Here is a 20,682-nt window from a genome sequence, read left to right as displayed (position 1 = left end):
TCAGCAAGCAACTTTTTGTTTCCTCTAACCCTCTCTCATTGAAAAATCATCTGTTTGATGCTATGTGTTTCTCGTGTTTAGACACGGTATCTTTATTCGGTGTGTGTGTTTGGTTTGGTTTGGTTTTATTTAATTCGATTTGGTTGTAGGATTTTCTCCGAAAATTATCCAGCAGTTTTTTTTTGTTGTGAACCATTTTTCCATTGATTTGAACAAGTGTGACTTTAAAAAAAAAACAAACCGATTTCATGGTAAACTGCTGCTGTTGTTATTGTTTGTTGCCCCACATCATGACAATAAAGGATAAATAAATGCAAAAAAGGCATTATTTTTTGTTTTTTCTGTTTAAAGTATAGTACAAACACACACACACGTATATTTCTATAGAAATCTCATTTGAATTTATCATTTTTTTTAAAAGAAGGATGTTCATCAGAGAAAAACAATGTAAACGTCGATTGATTAATCGATTAGTGATTGATTTGATAAAAGTAATTTATAATTTAATAAAAAAAAAAATTATTGATAAGACACTTGAAACATACAACACTCAACAACAAAATACAAAAAGCCTTGATCTTGGCCTTGATTTTTGGTTGGTAATTTTATTTGAAACAGAAGCGGTTCCTTTTTTGAAATAAAGATAAGAGAAATCTTTATCAAAAAAATGATTGCCACCCATGTGATTTTTTGATCGCAACGAAAAAAATTCAATGTAGCAATCAAACCAAATACAAAATGGGATATCCGGCTTAACCGGTAATATACACTTGACTTGATTTGCAATGATTCTGAACAATTTTTTTTTGTTGAAAAAAATGGAATATTTAATTATGATTATGATGATTTTAAAAAAACATGTAAAAAGAATAACCTAATAATGTTGTATAAATTTATCAAAAATTTTTTCTATCATTGCACATAGATATTTTCTATATATAAAAATGATGAAATTAAAAAAATAATAATAAATTCAACGACGAGTGGAACGATTGTTATTGAGCAATGGTGTCAATAAATTTGGTTCGTCATCATCATCAATAATATTTTCACCGGATATTGGTGTAAGATTTGGATCGATGATTGTTGCAGCAGCAATAGTTGTTGATGTTGGATGCTCTAAAATATCAGTGAAATTCAAGAATGCAATTAACAATACAATTAATGTTTGAAAGAAAAAGGAATGGATTAAAAAATTATGATTGGAATGTGAGAAAGAAAATGTGCCATGCAAATTATTGTCGATCAAAATCGATGTGATTAGGTGGAAAACTCAATTCAGGTTAGTAAGTTATTTCGATTGGAAAACGATATGTTAAAATTGATTAAATAAAATTAGGGAACTAATTTGATTAGTCATTATTAATCTAATAAAACGGATGTTTCTTGGTTATTTGCCAATCCAGTTTCATTTACCATTCATTAATGATAGTTTTTTCTTTTTATCCATCAACATTAGAGCTAAGCTAGCAATAGCCAATGCTGTAGCACCACCACAAACAAATGTCAATATATCTCGATAATAATAATCACAGATTATACACGAAAAAGTTCTAATAATGAATAAAATGAATCAGTAATCAAATTGAAAAAAAATTACATACGCGCAAGGTTTAAAATGTTCAATAAGCCAAACAGCCAATCCATTTGATACTTTATCAACAAAACTCATGGCACCAAATACGAACGATCCGCTCGCCTATATTTCAATCGATTATTAAAATTGATGAAAAAATAATGGAAAAATTAATTTCAAAAAACATACCGTATTTTTGCCAATCAAATCATTAGTAATACCAAGACTGGTTATGAGCATTATCGAATTGGATGCACCGATTATAATTGAAACAACAAATATTCCCCATTGTTTAAAACCTTCATTGGTACCAAAATAGATCCATGTACAGGCACCTAATGATAATATGGCACCAATTAAAAATGTTATCTGTTGTAAATTGTAAACTTTAATCAATCGGATTGGCCATTTTATTATTATTATTTACCTTTTTGCCCAATTTTTGATTAATATATTTCATTAAAAATGAAGTAACGAATCCACTTGTATAAGTAACTAAAGGAATGTATGCAACGCTTTTCTATTTTTTGGAAACAAAAAAAAATATTTGGAAAGTTAATTTTAAAGATTCTTGATGGAAAAATGACACCTACTTTTGGCAAACGTAATGTTTCTTGAAGATAATTTGGAATATAAACTTGCGTAAGATTGATTGTCAAACGGGTGCCCATATAAAGTAAGGCTACTTTATAGAAACGTATTTGTTGAAACCAACCATGCCATACGGTAACACGACATTCTACACTCTTTTCATTGGTCGATATTGTCGACACCTGTTGTTGTTGTTCTTGATCTCTAATTTCATCATCATTATCAGTATTTCGTTCACGTGTTCCAAGATGAAATATCAATGAAAATACTGAACCAATAGCAATGATAATGAAAGCAACGTTTCGGAACGTGGATGCATCATTTGGACTGATTTGTGAACCATCTTCTTCATCATTGGTTTTCAACAAAAGCCACATTAATATATAAACAGCAATGTTAGCGAATACAGTGAACGCATAACGATAAGAATTTAATTCGATACGTTCCGATGAACTTGGTGTTGAAGCGGGAATCAATGATAGATGTGAAATCTGTACAGAAGCCCAACCAAATTGAAATATTGTTATAAATGCAGCATAATAAATCATTTGTGAATTTTCGGGTGAATTGGCACATCCAATACATTGATTAAATAAAAATGGAAATGATAAAAATACACATAATGTACCAATAAGATGCCAACATTTCCTGCGGCCATATTTACAGAAAAACCAATCCAATCTTCGATCACATTCAATACCGACAAATGGTGTTGCAAGACCATCGGCAACTTGACCAACTAACATTAATGTTCCCGAAGTATTACTATTAAATTGATTGACAAAATGCATAAATATAAGAAGATATGTAAACCAGAATGCAGCACATAAATCATTGAATACATGGCCCATACTGATGGCCAATTTTTGAATCAATGACAAATGATGGCCACCTCTATCTTCTTCAGTCGTCGTTGATGTTGTTGTTGATGGATTATCGGCCATTTTATTTTCTTCGTTATCGGCCAGATTTGTGGATGATGAGTTATTCATTACTTTTTTTCACAACCAATTCAAAATTTAATATGAAAGACGAATAAATTGATGGTGTTCGATGTCTGAATGATTATTGATATTGATGATGATGAGTGATTGATATACGTCTTTATCGAACCAAATTAATAATGAAAAGAAATTTTAAAAAAAAGAATCCTTTCAAGTAAAACGGATGCTCACACGGTGAGATAATTATTTGTTGAGCAATATTGTTGTTGTGTCATCAATTGGGAATCCGTATTATTAGAGGAGTTTCATTCAATTCGAGTATCAATGATTATGATTGATTGTTGAAAATATACACTATGATAATCGATGATATGATGATAATGATGGCTGATATATTGCAGATCACATGAGTAATTTATTATTTTAAATACGGCGCCGATTTTTTAATAATTTTCTTATAATTATTGTCGAAAGGCTTTTTATATATAGGCTGTAAAAAAAATCAATTAAATTTATTTTCTAAATTTAATTTCGAAAATTTTTCCAATAAATTTTTTATGGAGGGAAATTGAAATACCAAAAAATATTGAACGGATGATTAGGTTATAATCAATGACAACTTTATTGTCTTTGATCCGTGGTTAATTCCTGTAACCGAACATTTATTACCCGTACTGTATATTGTTGATTGGGTAGTGTAATAAGAAAAACAAAAACATTAAAGACGGATGATGATTCAATCGAATGATTCTATTATGATTATGATGATAATTATAGAGGAATTTGGCCATTTTAATTATTAAAAAAAAAATTAAAAAATAAATAAAATTAATGATAATGAGGAACATTATTTGACCAATGATTCGTAATATAAAGGAAGATATATAATTATCACAGGCAATCAATGAAGATAATTTTTTAAAATCAAGGTTAGCTATCTGTTTTTCTTTCGATCCATCATTTCCATCGATATGATCAACATTATCGAGAAAAACAAAACAAAACAAAAAAAAACGTAAACATAAACAAAACATTCGATTTTTGGCTATCGATTTTCGAGTATCGATATGATTGTCCATCGCCCGTGTCTTCACACACATATGTTCGTGGATGGACATAAGCAAAGACAAGCGCAAACTCTAACGATGATATTTGATGTAAATAAAAATATTCATTTCATATCACAATCGGATTTTCTCCAAATATTTTTTATTAGATTAGTTTTGTTTCCATTTGATCCACAATAATACAATGGATGATGAAGAAAAAATTTCCCTGTGTGAACGAATTCTATTAGATTTGGATAATATTTTTAAACGTGATCCAAATATGTATGATTTCGATGACAAAAAAATTAAATGATTTAAATTTTTATTTTTCTCTAAAATTTGCAGAATCGAATTCGATGTAATTGAAGTGGCCGAATCTACGTGCAATAAAAGTCCAGTAATTTATAGTGATCATCATTTAGCATTAGAAAAATGGTGTGTTCCACATCTTTATGAATATGCTTATGATAAGATGCTGAATTTTAAAAAACAATCTACCTATAATCGTACAGGTAAATAATTCAATCCAATTAATGAATAAATCAAATAATTAAAATCATCTTCAGAGTCTTCTTTATTACATCAATGGACAAGAATCTTATTATTGCTCAATCCGGATTTTACGACAGCCTGGAATCTAAGGTTCGTTAATTTTATTTTTAAACAATGATGTTTTCCTTGGTTAATCAATCGAAATTCATTCAGGCGAGATTTACTCAACAAATCATCATCGAATTCACATTTAGAAGAACTTGATTTTACTAAATTAATGTTGATACGAAAACCTAAATGTGCAAGTGTTTTTACTTATCGTGAATGGTTATTAAATAGTTTTCTTCGACTTGATAATGGCCAATTGAATGATGATCTAATATCGAATGAATTACAAATTACACTTAATGCTGCCGATCAATATTCACGAAATTATTATGCATGGAGTCATCGTACATGGCTTCTAACTGTTTACATTGTCCATAATAATGATCATCATCATCTAACCAATGTTATCAATGTATGTTACGATTTTTGTTTCATTATCACCATATTTGTAATCTTAATTCTATTCGAATATAGAGAATAATCAATGATCTAATGATAACAGCCGAATGGTTAGAGCAACACATTTCCGATTATAGTGGCTTCCAACATAGACAATTTTTGTTCAATTTTGTACATGAATTGTGTCGAACAAATCAAAAAACTTTTAATACAACTGCCAATTCATTAAATTCATTTACTAATGATGATGATTCATTTTCATCATCATTGGATAAATGTTGTCAGATATTTTTCAAAGAATTCCAATGGTTATCAACATTATGGCCATTATATCCGGCACAAGAATCACTATTTTTACATCGTCGTCATATTTTACATGCAGCCAGTTTATGGTATCCAAATCAAATTGAACATTTGAAACAAGAAGAATTAAATTTTCATGAAAGAATTTTATCCAATTATACAGTAATGATGACAAAATCGGAACAAAATTGGCAAAAAGAATTAATTCGACGTTATCGATTTTATTTGAAATGTAATCTTAATTGGACTTTTGATTAAAAATAGCATTTTTCAAGGAAAAACATCAATACCTGTACAATTTTTTTTCATTTTATTCAAAGCAATAATCATCATTATTATTTTCAAATAAATTTGTTATTTACATCAGGAAAATTTTTCTTTTTCTTTTTTGAAAAACAATGTTTTGTATACGCGTATAAATAGCGCATAAGACCGGTTTCTTTTCATTTTCCTCGTTTGCAATTCAATTTCAATTTCTTTGGGAAAAACGAAGAAAAAGAGAAAAAAACAAACCTTTTTTTGATTTGATGTTTTTTCATTAGCTATTTTTTTGTTGTCATTTTCTTTGCTGATCAAAAATTATTTTCAAAAGTTTTGTTTTGTTTTGATTTAGCGTGTGGCAGATTATTGCATTTCAGAGAAAATTATCCCTATTGTTCGCCATAATGATGAATGACAATCGGCGAATATTGTTGGATTTTCATGGAAAAGTTGCCGTTATAACTGGAGCTGCAAGGGGTTTAGGTCGTGAATATGCTTTACTTTTGGCATCTCGAGGAGCATCTATCATTGGTAATTCTGTCATTTTGCGGCAATCTTTTATTCAATTGATTTATTTCAGTAAATGATCTTGGTGGTGATCGTGATGGAACGGGTAAGAGTTCAGCTGCCGATTTAGTTGTCAATGAAATTCGACAGCGTGGTGGTCAAGCTGTGGCTGATTACAGTAAGTTTCAAAGAAAATCTAATGTTTTCAATCAATCAATTTGATTCTGTTTTTATCAGATTCAGTGGAAGAAGGTGAAAAAATTGTTCAAACTGCAATCGATAATTTTGGTCGAATCGGTAAATAGAAAAAAATTGAATTGTCAATTCAGATTTTATTCTTCTTCGTTTTTTCACAAAAGATATTCTAATCAATAATGCAGGCATTTTAAGAGATAAATCAATGATGAAAATGACACCAGAAGATTTTGGTTAGTGATTGTGTGTTATAAATTCACTCTCTGACTAAAAATGTTGACAAATCAAATTCTTTGAAATAATAGATCTGGTACATCGTGTTCATCTTCGAGGTTCGTTTCTGACTACCAAGGCAGCATGGCCATATTTTCGTCAACAAAATTATGGACGGTATGTTGGAGAAATCAATTCATCTCACAATTTGATAATTTTTTTCATAGAATTATCATGACAGCATCACCTTCAGGAATTTATGGCAATTTTGGCCAGGCAAATTATAGTTCTGGTATGCTTGGATAATTTCACAATGATTTTACATTAAACCAATTTCATTTCAAATCTAGCTAAACTTGGCCTATTAGCATTGGCAAAAACATTGGCCATTGAAGGTAGCAAATATGATATTAAATGTAATACTATTGTACCTGTTGCTGCTTCACGATTAACCGAAGATTTATTACCCGAAGGTTGATTATTTTTCTACCTTGAAATAATATCGATAATGTTTTTTATTTATCTTTCAGATATTTTCAATCTTTTACAACCAAGTTGTGTAGCACCTATGGTCGGTTATCTATGTCATGAATCATGTCCAACAAATGGTGATGTAATCGAAGCAGCCGGTGGTTATTTTGGGCGTTATCAATGGCAACGTTCCAGGGGAAAAGTTTTTACCGATACTAATCAGATTACAATCGAAGATATTCAAAATAATTGGCAACAAATAACCGGCATGTCAGAAGGTTATTCAAATCCAACTTCGATGGAAGGTTAGAATCATTTTCATAAAGGATATTTCAAATTCTCATTTTTTCCTCTTCACAGATCATACTGTTTTGTTGATGACTCAGCTACGTTCGGGTGAAGATATAAACGAATCGATTACGAACCAATCTCAACCAGATCGTGTTTATATCGATCTTACGGTTGAAGATGCTATTCTATATGCACTTTCAGGTAACCTTTGTGGGGTCTTTTCAGCATTTTAAAGTTTTTTTTGTCATTTTCTGTTTTAAATTTAAAGTTGGTGTCTCAACTGAAGAACCAAATCATCTACGTTATTTATATGAAAATGATGAAAATTTTTCAGTATTACCATCATTAGCAACAACAATATCATTGAATGCAGTTTATCAAAGTAATATACTCGATCAAGCAATCAGACAATATGGATTGGAAGATAATCTAATGCGAACATTACATGGTGAACAATATCTTCGAATTTATCGACAAATTCCTTGTCCATCTAGGTTGGCATGTGAAACAAAAATATTGGATGTTCTTGATAAAGGATCGGCTGGTGCATTGATCATAATCGAAGGTTCGTTATTGATCAATATCTAAATCTAACCTTATTATCAAATAATTTTGAAACAGTGACAACTTATGATGATGGCAATTCTCCTTTATTCTATAATCAATTATCATTTTTTATGATTGGTAGTGGTAATTTTGGTGGAAAAAGACATTCAGAAATTTCTCATATAATTACTACGGAAAATGTTCCAAATGATCGATCAGTTGCTGATTGGATCATTACACAGCAAACTACAGATAATCAAGCTGCTATATTTCGTTTATGTGGTGATAAAAATCCATTGCATATTGATAGTAATTTTTCCAAAATTGCAGGTAAGCAAAAAACAATGTCACAATTTTTTTTGTTCAAAAAAAGTGTGAATAATGATGCATTGTGTGAGTAAACATCAATGACCATTATCATGATGGAAAAATGGAAAAAAAGAGGAAAGAGACAAACAATACAGACACACACACAGAGAAAATGATTATGGTTATTTCTGGACAAATCGGTAATGATAATAAGTTTTTGTGTGTCCCAATTTTCATTCAGTCAAAGACACACAATAAGCAGACCGGTTTTTGTTGTCGAATGTTGTTCTGAATTCCGATGGAACACTTTGTATTATGTGATGCTTTCTACAACAACATCATTCTCTTCATCCCATAATAATATAGCAATTGTTATCTTCGAAAATAACTTAACCATGTTTGCATAATTTTCTTTTTTTTAACAAAAAAAAAGGTTTCAATCAACCAATCCTACACGGATTGTGTGCACTTGGATTTGCTTGCCGTCATATATTGGCTGTTTATGCTGATTATGATTGTCGTTATTTTGATTCGATTAAAGTTCGTTTTACCGGTACAATACGTCCTGGACAAACAATTGAAACTCGTACTTGGAAATCATCATCATTTGATCAAGAAAATCTTGTACGAATACATTTTGAATGTTTTGTTCGTGAAACTGGTTCGAAAATTATTTCCTCGTCGTTTGTTGATCTGAAAACACCGTTACCATCACCAAAAATGGCAATTTCTTCAGCCAATATTAAGATTGCCCCTGGAAACGAAAATAATGAATCATCATCATCTGACCATTTCATTTGTAAAGTGGATAGAATTTTCGATGAAAAAATTCGTCCAAGAATTGCTAAACATTCTGAACTTATACCATTAATCAATACTGTTTGTCAATTCAATATTACCAAACAAGGCAAATTGGCTAGTGTTTGGAGTAAGTTTTTCCTTTTTTAAATCAATCAATCTAATTCCTGTTTCATTTTAGTATTGGATATGAAAAATGGAAACGGTGAAGTTTATTATGGAGCAAGACCGAATTTGATGGCTGAATGTACATTGACCGTTGAAGATGATGCATTAGTTGAAATATTTGAAGGACGAGATGAACCAATGCTAGCTTTTATTGGTGGCCGATTGCAGGTTAGTGGTAATATAACGGCTGCACAAAAATTGCAACAATTATGGTCCGAAGATGAACCGATTACACCGATTGACGACAACGAACATCAGCAACAGAATGATAACAACAAAACTGACGACGAAGATGATGAATTGTTACGTTCAATACCGACAACTGGATTGAAAAGCGATATAATGTTCACCATAATTCGAAATCGAATGCATGAGGAACCAGAAATTATGAAACGATTAACGGCTAGTTATCAATTTAATATCCTATTGAATGGTGAACCAAAAACAATTTGGTCAGCTGAAAATAAAACCAATCCCGGTGGTTGTGTTTATAACAAACCATTCATGAATGGTAAACCTGATTGTATGCTTACAGCTGAAGATGATGATCTAATTAAACTAATGTTTGGTAAATTAAATCCACAAAGAGTAAGTGTTGAATATTGATCATCGATATCGAGATGATGATAAATGATTTAATTCAATTGATATTCAGGCATTCATGATGGGCAAATTAAAAGTAAAGGGCAATATATTATTATTACAACGATTGTATTCACTTTGGTTGGAATTACAAAAAATGGGTAAAACACCAGAGCTTCCTTTTATAGTGGACCTGATGTCAAAAACCGTAAGATTACTTTGATTAAATATAAACCACTTGAATCATTCATTCATTTTCCACCAATTAGGACCTTAAACCTGGAATACGAAGCGAAATGATGATTGTTGAATTGATTCAACGTTTAATACGATTACCATATTTATGTAAAGAAATTCGAACATTGATTGGATTTGAAATCTTCAAAGATGGCGAAATAGTAGCCGAATATCAATTGGATTTTGGTAAAAATGATCGTACCGGTGTATTTGATCGTGGTCTACCCGAAATCAAACCATTCACCATAATGACAGCGACCGATGATGATTTTGTACGATTAACTTATCATCGTTTCACATTGGAACAAGCAATTGAATCTGGTCGGATAAAAATTCGAGGTGATCATTCCATTATACCGAAAATATCGATTATATTCAAAACACCAACATCACGAGTAAAGCTTTAATTAGGATATTATTTGAAAAAATCGCAACAAGTTTTGTTTGTTTGTTTTTTTATAATCGGTTTTATTTATAAAATAATTATTCCCAGATATTAACAATATTTTTATAATAAAAAAATGGAAATTTGATTGATTTGAAATTATTTTGTTTTTCGAGCACTTAATTTTTCATATTTATTTTTGCTACCATTCCAAAGAAGATATGGAAGCAAAACGGTTGCCATCGATATTACTAAAAATGCTGCCCAATCATACTAAAAAAAATTAAATTAGCAAAGACAAAGGTTATTGAATAAAATAACACTTACATAATGTGGTGAAAAACGTTTATCAAATTCCTTGAGCGAAACAATATAACCTTCACCTGGTTCACTTGTATAACCATATTGTAATTCACTACTACCTTCAGTCGAATAAATTAATTCACCGGCAGTGAAATTAAAACGACCCCAGATACCTTCTTTTGGTCGTACAATAACCGTATGTGTTGTATTTGTTTGCCTAAATTAGGATTATATTTGGGATCATTTAGCTCAATTAAAAGATTTCCTAGAAAATAAACTTACGGTGCAATTCGTGGTATTTGAAATTTCAATGAACCACCAACAATATCAAAATGAGCCAATGAAAAGGTATTATCGGAAAGTTGAACATTTATTGCTGAGCTGCAATGAATGAATGAAATGATTACTGGCCATTGATTTTCAATATTTAGTTTCAACAAACCTTGAACCAACATTGAAAATATTGTAATTGATCATAATGTCTTTATTTTCGACCAGATATTTATTAAGCACTTGTTTTTCGGCCAATAATCTGGCTCTATCTGGATTTTGATCATCAGCCTGACTGACCATTAATGTCCAACTGATCAGAATGAACAATATGATGAAAGGAATGTTTTTCGATGTATACATGATTATAAATTTATTGGATATGAATTTGAGAAAACACAATTTAAATGAATCAAGGTTTAATTTTCTTTTGCTGGTTTTTTGAAGCAAGAAGAAATTTGGCGATATTCGAAGAATACGTGGAAAGAAAAAATATCTTTTATTTCAAAAAAATAAGCACGCGAGCCGCTGCAGCCACAATATCTTTTTATTATTATTTTTAGCATGACGTATACATTTCCCGTTCATATACAATGTTCCTGCTATTTATTTTGATTTTAATTGTCATCGATACGATTCTGATACTCGATTAATTTGATTTTCAATTAGAAATCATTTCCAAATCGTTTTAATTTTCTTGCGGAAGAATTTGATTCATTAACAAATCGATATTAAACAAAGATAATTTGAATTGATTCTAATTTCCGGCAAATTTGATCGAAATAAATTGGAAAATAAAATTATTTATTGATCATTAATCAATTTTTTATCGATATCGATTGATTGAGAAAAAACTCGTCGAATTTGAATCATTCGAATCAAGTTTATCAAAGCGATTTAAAATGATTAAAATTTAAAAAATCTATTTAAAAAACTAACTTGAATCCATTCATATAGTACGGATAGGGTAAAAGTCCAATTTATGTTCACAATATAAAAGACAAGCCAGTCAGCCACACACACACTTGAACACAAGTTAAGGGAAGCTAACGTAGGCCTGTCTTCCGTGCTGTACACGCTGTCCTGTTTAGTGCTTGTGCTGTGCGCTTTATTGCAATTCTTTTCCAAAAATTAACTCTCTATTCTCATTTGCACACATTGTATCTTGTCCATTTAACGTATCATCATCGTTGTCGTCGTCGTCAATCGCTAAAATCGAAACGAAAACGCTCATTTGATTCATCATCTTTTTTTGTTTTTTCTTAGGTTTTTTTCAATTTTTTATTTTTTTTGTCGAATTTATTTGCCATTAACAACAAACAATCAAAATGGTAAGAAAATCAATGATAATTTTGAATGATTTAAAATTGCTCACAAACATCAATAATTTTCTAGGTCAATTTTACCGTCGATGAAATCCGTGTTCTGATGAACAAAAAGCGGAATATTCGTAACATGTCTGTTATTGCTCATGTCGATCATGGTAAATCGACATTGACCGATTCATTGGTTTCGAAAGCTGGTATTATTGCTGCAGCTAAAGCTGGTGAAATGCGTTTCACCGATACCCGTAAAGATGAACAAGAACGTTGTATTACAATCAAATCGACTGCTATTTCGATGTATTTCGAAATGCGTGAACAAGATATGATTTTCATCACTAGTGCCGATCAAAAAGAAGCCGATGAAAAAGGTTTCTTGATCAATTTGATCGATAGTCCTGGTCACGTTGATTTTTCATCCGAAGTAACGGCTGCATTACGTGTTACCGATGGTGCATTGGTTGTTGTCGATTGTGTTTCAGGTGTTTGTGTACAAACCGAAACTGTATTACGTCAAGCTATTGCTGAACGTATTAAGCCGGTATTGTTTATGAACAAGATGGATTTGGCTATGCTTACATTGCAATTGGAGCAAGAAGATTTGTATCAAAAATTTACCCGAATTGTTGAAAATGTTAACGTTATTATTTCTACGTATGCTGATGAAAATGGACCAATGGGTGATATACGTGTTGATCCATCCAAAGGTTCAGTTGGTTTTGGTTCTGGTTTACATGGTTGGGCTTTTTCATTGAAACAATTTGCTGAATTGTATTCGGAAAAATTTAAAATCGATGTTGATAAACTAATGAATCGGCTATGGGGTGAAAATTTCTACAATCCTGCAGCAAAAAAATGGTCAAAACGTTTTGATGATGGTTATAAACGTGCTTTCTGTATGTTTGTTTTGGATCCAATTTTCAAAGTGTTCGATGCCATTATGAATTTTAAAAAAGAAGAAACATCTAAATTGCTGGAAAAATTGAACATCGTATTGAAAGGTGAAGATAAAGAAAAAGATGGCAAAAATTTGTTGAAAGTTGTTATGCGAACCTGGTTGCCGGCTGGTGATTCATTATTGCAAATGATTGCCATTCATTTACCATCACCAATCACTGCACAAAAATATCGTATGGAATTATTGTATGAAGGACCACATGATGATGAAGCTGCTTTGGCTGTTAAAACCTGTAATCCAGATGGTCCATTGATGATGTATATTTCAAAAATGGTACCCACTTCTGATAAAGGTCGTTTCTATGCTTTTGGTCGTGTTTTTTCGGGTATTGTTGCTTCTGGACAAAAAGTTCGTATTATGGGACCAAATTATGTTCATGGTAAAAAAGAAGATTTAGTTGAAAAAGCTATTCAACGGTAAGTGTGTGTTGAAGTTTGTTTATAAGAATTTAATTTGATGGTTCTCTTTTCTCTCGAACAGAACTGTATTGATGATGGGTCGTTATGTTGAATCGATTGAAAATGTACCTTGTGGTAATATTTGTGGTTTGGTTGGTGTTGATCAATTTTTGGTCAAAACCGGTACTATTTCAACATTCAAAGATGCACACAATATGAAAACCATGAAATTTTCTGTATCACCTGTTGTACGTGTTGCTGTTGAGCCCAAAAATCCTGCCGATCTACCAAAATTGGTGGAAGGTTTGAAACGTTTAGCCAAATCCGATCCCATGGTTCAATGTATTATTGAAGAATCGGGTGAACATATTGTTGCTGGTGCTGGTGAACTTCACCTGGAAATTTGTTTGAAAGATTTGGAAGAAGATCATGCTCAAATTCCAATCAAAACATCGGATCCAGTTGTATCGTATCGTGAAACTGTTTCGGAAGAATCTGAAATAATGTGCTTATCAAAATCACCAAACAAACATAACCGTTTGTTTATGAAAGCATGTCCACTTCAAGATGGTATTGCTGAAGATATTGATAAAGGTGACATTAACCCACGTGATGATTTTAAAATTCGTGCACGATTTTTGGCCGATAAATATGGCTGGGATGCAACCGATGCCCGTAAAATCTGGGCTTTTGGACCCGAAGGTACTGGACCAAATCTTTTGGTCGATGTGACCAAAGGTGTGCAATATTTGAATGAAATCAAAGACAGCGTTGTTGCTGGATTTCAATGGGCCACCAAAGAGGTAAAAACGATGATCTTTTCTCATCGATTTTAAAACTAATTTTGATCATATTCTTTTCAAATACAGAGTGTACTTTGTGAAGAAAATATGCGTGGTGTTCGTTTCAATATTCATGATGTAACATTGCATGCTGACGCTATTCATCGTGGTGGTGGTCAAATCATTCCAACAGCACGTCGTTGTCTTTATGCATGCCTTTTGACTGCTCAACCGCGTCTTTTGGAACCAGTGTATTTGGTTGAAATTCAATGTCCAGAACAGGCTGTTGGTGGTATTTATGGTGTATTGAATAGACGTCGTGGTCATGTATTTGAAGAATCACAAGTTGTCGGTACACCCATGTTTACTGTTAAAGCTTATTTACCGGTAAATGAATCATTTGGTTTTACTGCCGATTTACGTTCGAACACTGGTGGCCAAGCATTTCCACAATGTGTATTTGATCATTGGCAAATTTTACCTGGCGATCCATTGGATGGTAAATCACGTCCATATCAGGTTGTAATGGAAACCCGTAAACGTAAAGGTCTTAAAGATTCATTGCCTGAATTGGATAATTATTTCGATAAACTTTAAGATCTAGTGGAAAAAATGTCAAATTTCAAGATTATCAATTTTTCTTCTTTTTTTTATTGCTACTTTTTTTCTATCATCATTTTGAAATTTGTTTTTAATTTCAGAAAATTAAGATTCGATTTGTCGATTAATTTATTAATTGATTAATTTTTTCTGCTTCAACAACATCGATGCAGCAATATTGGTACAATCGAATCTGATTCGAAAAACAAAACAGAAAACACTAAACACAAATACAAAAAGCTCCGTCAAAAATAAAATTATAATAAACAGAACTTATTTTATTTTTTTGCTAATAAATTTGAATCTAATAATGAAATTAAATATGGTTTTGTTTTGTTTTTAATTATAGTTCTTTAGTGGAATTATTCAAAAATGGATTGATTGGATTGTTCACAATTGAATATTATTAGTATTTTTAATTTTTTTTTTACATAAATACAAATATTATGCGACGATTTTCACGTTCGGTGTCAAATCTAGGTAATTTAAAACTTCGTCGCCGATTACGAATGTCATTTCGGTCACCAAAAAAAGATGGCCGTCGTCAAGGTAATCAAAAAAAACATAATCATGGTGTTGGATCGAATGTTGATCAAATGATGGATAATTTGTATTCAGCTGTTACAAATTTAACGCATAAAATTCCACGGCCAATGAAAAATGTTTTTAATCGTATGATGGCTAATAAAAATGATTCACAACCACATCAAACACGAACAAATTTAAGTAGAAAAACAACAATGCCAGTGCCATTATCAAAAATACCATCACCAACTAAAAAATCACCACCATTAAGCGCCATTTCATCCGCGATATCAAACATACCAACATCAACAACAGGAGCATCGACAAATCGCAAAAATGTTCAACAACAACAGATCAATTCCATATCACAGAAAAATATTCGACTAAATTATGATCGCTCATCAACGATGCCCATGATTGAAACAAAAAATATGGCCTATGTATTGCCAATTGGTTCGCTAACAAGTATTTATGAAAAACTATATGATTGTTATTGTTTCTTCGTTCATTGTTCTCAACATGATCGTGTTTGCATAATGCGATCATCATCATCGCCATTCATATGGTTACCATGTGTTGTTGCACAATCCATACAGAAACATTCCTGGGTCAAATCAGCCAAAGAAAATGCCGCATGGATATTTGCCAATGAATCAAACAACCGATATGAATATTTTAAACGTAATCCATTCTATACGGATATTCGTTTGATTGAAATTTTACGGCTACAACTACCACAAACAAATCGTTTTATAACAAGATTAGCATTTTATGTTCATATCGATCCGGAACAAACATCGGATAGATTTTCTTGTTGTCAAGCAACTGATCGTTTAGATTGGTTAGATTTGAATATTGTACGTGATGGCTGTGTGGAAAATCTTTGGGGTCCAGAATTGGTAAAATATTGTCCAGCCCTCAATATGACACCACAAATGATGCCGCAAAAAATCGAAGAATTTAGTTCAAGTCAGGTATTTCATTTTGTTTCGAAAGATGGTACGCCGAAAAACATTGAAGAGTCGTGGCTAAAATCGGTAAAGATTACCGAGAATGATGTTGAACGTTTATATTATGAATTTTTGGAACATTGTTATCCAAGTTATTATATGACATCGGATTCGTTTCGTCAATGTTTATTTCGGCTCGGTCTTGATCTACCCGATCTAAATATGGATCGTTTATTTATCGCATTTAATTATATGAAAAATGGCTTTCTTAGTTTTCATGAATTGCTATTGGGTTTGGTTGCATTGGAACAAGATACACCACATGATGAAGTTCGAATAAAATTTGTATTTCGTTATTATGATACCAAACAATATGGTGTATTGTATGAAGAAGATATGAAACGTATGTTACGTGATCTATTTATCATAACATTTGGTGAAAAAAAATTACGTAGCGATCATTTGGAACAAAAAACACGTGAAGCGATGGAGTTGTTTAAAGCACAATCAATTGGTAGAGGTACACGTACAAGGCAAGCAATTACATGGCGAAAATTTCTCACCGTTATCGCAACACATCAATTTCGTGGAACATCATTATTATGTCGATCGAAAAAATCAATTTTCGATCATATTACTAAACGTATCACAACACAATCAGCAAATCAATCATCCAAACAAGAACCAGCATTATTACGTTTAGTTGTACAACGTAAATTTCAAAGTGAAGTATGTCCATCATGTCGTTCAAAACAATATCGTTTATCACCATTACGTTTGCTAATCAATCAAGATGGTTATTATGATCGTTGTGAAATAATACGGCCAGATATTAATAAAATGAGATTAGAAACATCACAACGACAAACAGTTTGGGCCAATATACAACGTAATCATCTTATCAAACCAGAATATCCGGCGAATTTTTTCATACGGAAAATACGTGAATTTAATCAAACTAAAAAATATAATACACTTGGTTTCATGACAAATGAACGTGAACGTTTATATCAAATGTTTCAAATAATGGCCGAAGAATTGGAACCAATGCTGCAAAAAGAACAACGTGTAAAACAATTAGCATCACCATGTTATATAATCGGTGATATACATGGCAATCTTGAAGATCTCATGTCATTAGAATTGACAATTTGGAAACAATTTCCAGCATCAGGTGTACATTATCTATTTTTAGGTGATTATGTTGATCGTGGACGCTGGAGCATTGAATGTGCGTTATATTTATTATCAATGAAAGTTTTAATGCCAAAAATGATAACTTTATTGCGCGGTAATCATGAAATTCGTGAAATCCAAAACAAATATACATATCGACGTGAATTATGGCAAAAATATGATCAAGTTTATGGACAAAGATTTTGGGATCTAACTAATCGTCTATTTGATCGATTACCATTGAGTGCAACGATTGATGATACAATTTTCTGTTGCCATGGTGGTATACCACATCAAATAACACGATTGAATGAATTGGAAAAACGAATACCACCAGTGGTAATGAGTCCAGAATCCGATTGTTCAATTGCATGGGAAATAATGTGGTCTGATCCAATAAATCAAGATCATTTTATGACCATCCAAAATCTTTATCAAATTCGTAATGAAAATCTTCGACAAGGATATCTACCCAATACAAAACGTGGTACAGCATTCTATTTCAATGAACGTGCATTGGATAATTTTTTTGCCGAAAATCGTCTAACACATATGATTCGTGCACATGAAGTACCAAAACTTGGTTTTATGATACACTTCGGTCAAAAATGTGTGACAGTTTTTTCCTGTTCACATTATTGTGGTAATGATAATGAATGCTGTGTGCTGTTTGCTCATCAAGAAAAACTTCGTGTCATTCGTATCGATACGACAGCCAATCAACCGGCTACCGATCAATTTCAACAGCAATCAATTATCCGTTGAAACAACAACAAATCTGATAAATAATATTTGATGAAATGAATGTTGGTGATGATGATGGTCATCTTTCTTTTCTTTTTTTTAATTTGTAAAATAAAATGAAAAAAATAAACAGTGTGTGTATGTGTTTCCAATAAAGCTCATTTAGTGATTCAATAAATTCAATGTATAGGTTTCCAATAGTTCGCGAACTACAAATAATGGTGGATAATGATTAGATTGAATTCAATTTTGGATTTCAGAATGTTTACCTGTGTGAAGATTTTGTTCAACAGCAATCGAATAAGCTGTATCCAGATTACTATTCTCAATGGTTATATCGGCATTATGATTTAACAATTCTTGTACACAATTTTTATGATCACCATAAATAGCATACATTAATGCTGTGTTACCATCCTGATGTGTTCAGACAAAACAAAAATAGATTGATATTAGTAACATTATCATCATTGATTCATACATACTTCATCTGTTTGATCCAAATCGATGCCCAATGAAATCAGATATTTAATAACAGCCAAATGTCCATTTGATGCTGCTAACATTAAAGCATTTTCACCGGTTGGTCCACGAAAATGTATATTAGCTCCATGTTGTTGTAAAGTTTGTATCGATGCTAATTGACCATAAGAAGCAGCCCATAATAATGGTGTTAATCCTTTTTCATCGATTTTATTGACAATTTTATCATCTAAATGACATAGAAATAATTCACCTAATGCAGCTAATTGATGTACGCTACGATAAACTGGTTCATTTGATGTTTGTGTTTGTATATTACCCCGTTGTAAATTGGTCAATACAGTTGATGGCTAAGAATTTTCAATTAAATCAATTAGATCATATCTATCTATGACAATCGATGACACTTACCCTGTAAGGCGAAAATGCACTTCGTCGACTAGCCAGACTGAATGGACTAATTTGTTCAAAGATGTTTGAATTTAAAATCGTTGCTTGGCTTTTACTATTATTGTTGTTGTTATCAGATGATCCAGTTATAAAAGCCGTAATCATCATCATTTACAGATTTTTTTTTGACATTGATTCATTTTCATTATTCCATAATTATGAATGGAAAAACACAAAAAATCTATTGACTCTCAACAAAAAACACAAATCTATTTTCATAATCACTGTATAAATAGTCGCAAATATTCTTTGAAATTTTTTAATTTTTTTTATTAAATAACAATTTAAAATGTACAAAAAAATTGACTACAATCGATTGAAGGATTCCATAGACAGAATATTTGAGGAAAAATCTAATCATCTAATACCAATACATTGGATATGGTATACGTTGTTCTTCAATGCCATGATCTTCCATAATTTCCATTTCGAATGTTTTCAACGTCGGTTTAAAAGTTGCTCGAATTACTTCATCTGGTGCTGTATCTTTTGGTTGATCTTTATATGCTTCAGGTACGGTAAAATCACGTGTTTCATATGCACGACGTGGAATCGGTATAATACGACCAGTACGTTTACTAACACGAACCTGATTACCTTCTTCATCGTAACGCCATTCAATCGATGTAGGTTGATTATCTTCTGGATCGACTAATGATACATCACGTGGTACCAATAATGGATCTTCAGTTGCATTTAACATCCCGGCAAATGAACGATCACGTTGTGCCATACGATATTTAAGATTAAGGCCACGAACGCAAACCCAATTTCGTTGTTCAACAACATAGTTTACTGTTCCTTGTTTACCACGATCTTTTCCACGCATTATCTGTACAATATCACCAACAAATATTGGAAATTGTCTCATTGGTTCGATAAAAATTTTCGGATGTTTAATATTCGGTGCATTTTGATCTTGAAAATCTGTTGTCCATGGACGATGTATATCATAATAGGCATTTTTTCGATAACGAACAGTTTTTGGCTGATAATTTGGTAATGGTGGTGTTTTCCATTCAATAAATTCAGTTTGATTTCGTATAAATCGTTCCGGATAATTTGAAAAATGATATGGACGTGGTAAACGTGCCATTAATGTTGAAAATATTTTCATTTTTTTCAATTTTTGTTACCAACCACCATCAAAACAAAACAAAATCGAACGAAAAAACACATGTATAAACTGTTTTGAGCTATCAACGCTTGGTGGCGTCAGTCTTGATGCTTGAATTTTGGCCAATTTTCAAAATATTCGAATATTCTTGCGCTTGATTAAACGAAACGAAACCAAAT

The 20,682-nt window shown here is 31.7% G+C and overlaps 7 protein-coding genes and 1 pseudogene across 8 annotated transcripts in view; 4 read left to right on the top strand and 4 right to left on the bottom strand.

Annotated features, from left to right (window-relative positions):
• The window catches only part of LOC113790035 (aquaporin-9-like), a 68,922-nt gene that overhangs the window by 29,712 nt on the left and 18,528 nt on the right, over positions 1-20,682 (bottom strand). The window lies entirely within an intron of this gene.
• Positions 838-4,022, bottom strand: LOC113789990 (major facilitator superfamily domain-containing protein 12-like). The gene is made up of 7 exons (XM_075823682.1): positions 3,689-4,022; positions 2,170-3,601; positions 2,004-2,096; positions 1,766-1,945; positions 1,605-1,699; positions 1,417-1,553; positions 838-1,119 (listed from the first exon to the last, which is right to left on the bottom strand). Exons 2-7 carry the CDS (start codon positions 3,157-3,159, stop codon positions 974-976), a joined length of 1,641 nt encoding a protein of 546 aa, XP_075679797.1. The 5' UTR covers positions 3,160-3,601; positions 3,689-4,022; the 3' UTR covers positions 838-973.
• temp (protein prenyltransferase alpha subunit repeat-containing protein tempura) lies at positions 4,131-5,795 on the top strand. Of its 2 annotated transcripts, XM_075823684.1 has the most exons (6): positions 4,131-4,268; positions 4,328-4,442; positions 4,506-4,672; positions 4,727-4,802; positions 4,866-5,172; positions 5,235-5,795. In XM_075823684.1, exons 2-6 carry the CDS (start codon positions 4,363-4,365, stop codon positions 5,718-5,720), a joined length of 1,116 nt encoding a protein of 371 aa, XP_075679799.1. In that variant the 5' UTR covers positions 4,131-4,268; positions 4,328-4,362; the 3' UTR covers positions 5,721-5,795. The 2 variants fall into 2 exon arrangements, with proteins under 2 accessions (XP_075679799.1, XP_027195399.1); XM_027339598.2 differs by lacking the exon at positions 4,131-4,268 and having other exon boundaries at positions 4,275-4,442.
• Positions 5,954-10,584, top strand: Mfe2 (peroxisomal Multifunctional enzyme type 2). The gene is made up of 15 exons (XM_027339590.2): positions 5,954-6,254; positions 6,304-6,408; positions 6,468-6,527; positions 6,590-6,658; positions 6,731-6,815; positions 6,866-6,930; positions 6,989-7,111; positions 7,169-7,414; positions 7,470-7,601; positions 7,669-7,965; positions 8,022-8,276; positions 8,689-9,183; positions 9,235-9,809; positions 9,877-10,011; positions 10,073-10,584. Exons 1-15 carry the CDS (start codon positions 6,128-6,130, stop codon positions 10,445-10,447), a joined length of 3,144 nt encoding a protein of 1,047 aa, XP_027195391.2. The 5' UTR covers positions 5,954-6,127; the 3' UTR covers positions 10,448-10,584.
• On the bottom strand, positions 9,300-11,543 carry SsRbeta (signal sequence receptor beta). Its single transcript, XM_027339599.2, has 4 exons — positions 11,171-11,543; positions 11,011-11,109; positions 10,753-10,945; positions 9,300-10,698 (listed from the first exon to the last, which is right to left on the bottom strand). Exons 1-4 carry the CDS (start codon positions 11,359-11,361, stop codon positions 10,585-10,587), a joined length of 597 nt encoding a protein of 198 aa, XP_027195400.1. The 5' UTR covers positions 11,362-11,543; the 3' UTR covers positions 9,300-10,584.
• Positions 12,009-15,330, top strand: eEF2 (eukaryotic translation elongation factor 2). Its single transcript, XM_027339592.2, has 4 exons — positions 12,009-12,329; positions 12,394-13,694; positions 13,759-14,479; positions 14,546-15,330. Exons 1-4 carry the CDS (start codon positions 12,327-12,329, stop codon positions 15,053-15,055), a joined length of 2,535 nt encoding a protein of 844 aa, XP_027195393.1. The 5' UTR covers positions 12,009-12,326; the 3' UTR covers positions 15,056-15,330.
• Positions 15,435-18,583, top strand: LOC113789988 (uncharacterized). The gene has a single exon (XM_027339591.2). It carries the CDS (start codon positions 15,505-15,507, stop codon positions 18,472-18,474), a length of 2,970 nt encoding a protein of 989 aa, XP_027195392.2. The 5' UTR covers positions 15,435-15,504; the 3' UTR covers positions 18,475-18,583.
• Positions 18,517-20,583, bottom strand: LOC113789991 (uncharacterized; annotated as a pseudogene).

This window comes from Dermatophagoides pteronyssinus, unplaced genomic scaffold (assembly GCF_027571235.1).
Source record: "Dermatophagoides pteronyssinus isolate colony J.1.1.1.1 unplaced genomic scaffold, Derpt_VIB-CSIC_2022.12 sq0034, whole genome shotgun sequence".
Lineage (NCBI taxonomy): Eukaryota > Metazoa > Arthropoda > Arachnida > Sarcoptiformes > Pyroglyphidae > Dermatophagoides > Dermatophagoides pteronyssinus.
The sequence above is the reverse complement of the archived record's forward strand: the minus strand, read 5'-3'. Positions and strand labels throughout refer to the sequence as shown.

Coding starts and splice junctions, on each gene's coding strand:
- eEF2 (XM_027339592.2), top strand. Junction 13,695..13,758: donor GTTGAAAAAGCTATTCAACG/GTAAGTGTGTGT, acceptor TCTCTCGAACAG/AACTGTATTGATGATGGGTC. Junction 14,480..14,545: donor TTCAATGGGCCACCAAAGAG/GTAAAAACGATG, acceptor TTTCAAATACAG/AGTGTACTTTGTGAAGAAAA.
- temp (XM_075823684.1), top strand. CDS start 4,363: ATGGATGATGAAGAAAAAATTTCCCTGTGTGAACGAATTCTATTAGAT. Junction 4,803..4,865: donor ACGACAGCCTGGAATCTAAG/GTTCGTTAATTT, acceptor AAATTCATTCAG/GCGAGATTTACTCAACAAAT. Junction 5,173..5,234: donor ATCTAACCAATGTTATCAAT/GTATGTTACGAT, acceptor ATTCGAATATAG/AGAATAATCAATGATCTAAT.
- Mfe2 (XM_027339590.2), top strand. CDS start 6,128: ATGATGAATGACAATCGGCGAATATTGTTGGATTTTCATGGAAAAGTT. Junction 6,659..6,730: donor AATGACACCAGAAGATTTTG/GTTAGTGATTGT, acceptor TTGAAATAATAG/ATCTGGTACATCGTGTTCAT. Junction 7,602..7,668: donor TATTCTATATGCACTTTCAG/GTAACCTTTGTG, acceptor TTAAATTTAAAG/TTGGTGTCTCAACTGAAGAA.
- LOC113789988 (XM_027339591.2), top strand. CDS start 15,505: ATGCGACGATTTTCACGTTCGGTGTCAAATCTAGGTAATTTAAAACTT.
- SsRbeta (XM_027339599.2), bottom strand. CDS start 11,361: ATGTATACATCGAAAAACATTCCTTTCATCATATTGTTCATTCTGATC. Junction 10,946..11,010: donor CAAATACCACGAATTGCACC/GTAAGTTTATTT, acceptor ATCCTAATTTAG/GCAAACAAATACAACACATA. Junction 10,699..10,752: donor AACGTTTTTCACCACATTAT/GTAAGTGTTATT, acceptor AATTTTTTTTAG/TATGATTGGGCAGCATTTTT.
- LOC113789990 (XM_075823682.1), bottom strand. CDS start 3,159: ATGAATAACTCATCATCCACAAATCTGGCCGATAACGAAGAAAATAAA. Junction 1,700..1,765: donor ATTTGATTGGCAAAAATACG/GTATGTTTTTTG, acceptor ATTGAAATATAG/GCGAGCGGATCGTTCGTATT. Junction 1,120..1,416: donor AAAACTATCATTAATGAATG/GTAAATGAAACT, acceptor CTGATATTTTAG/AGCATCCAACATCAACAACT.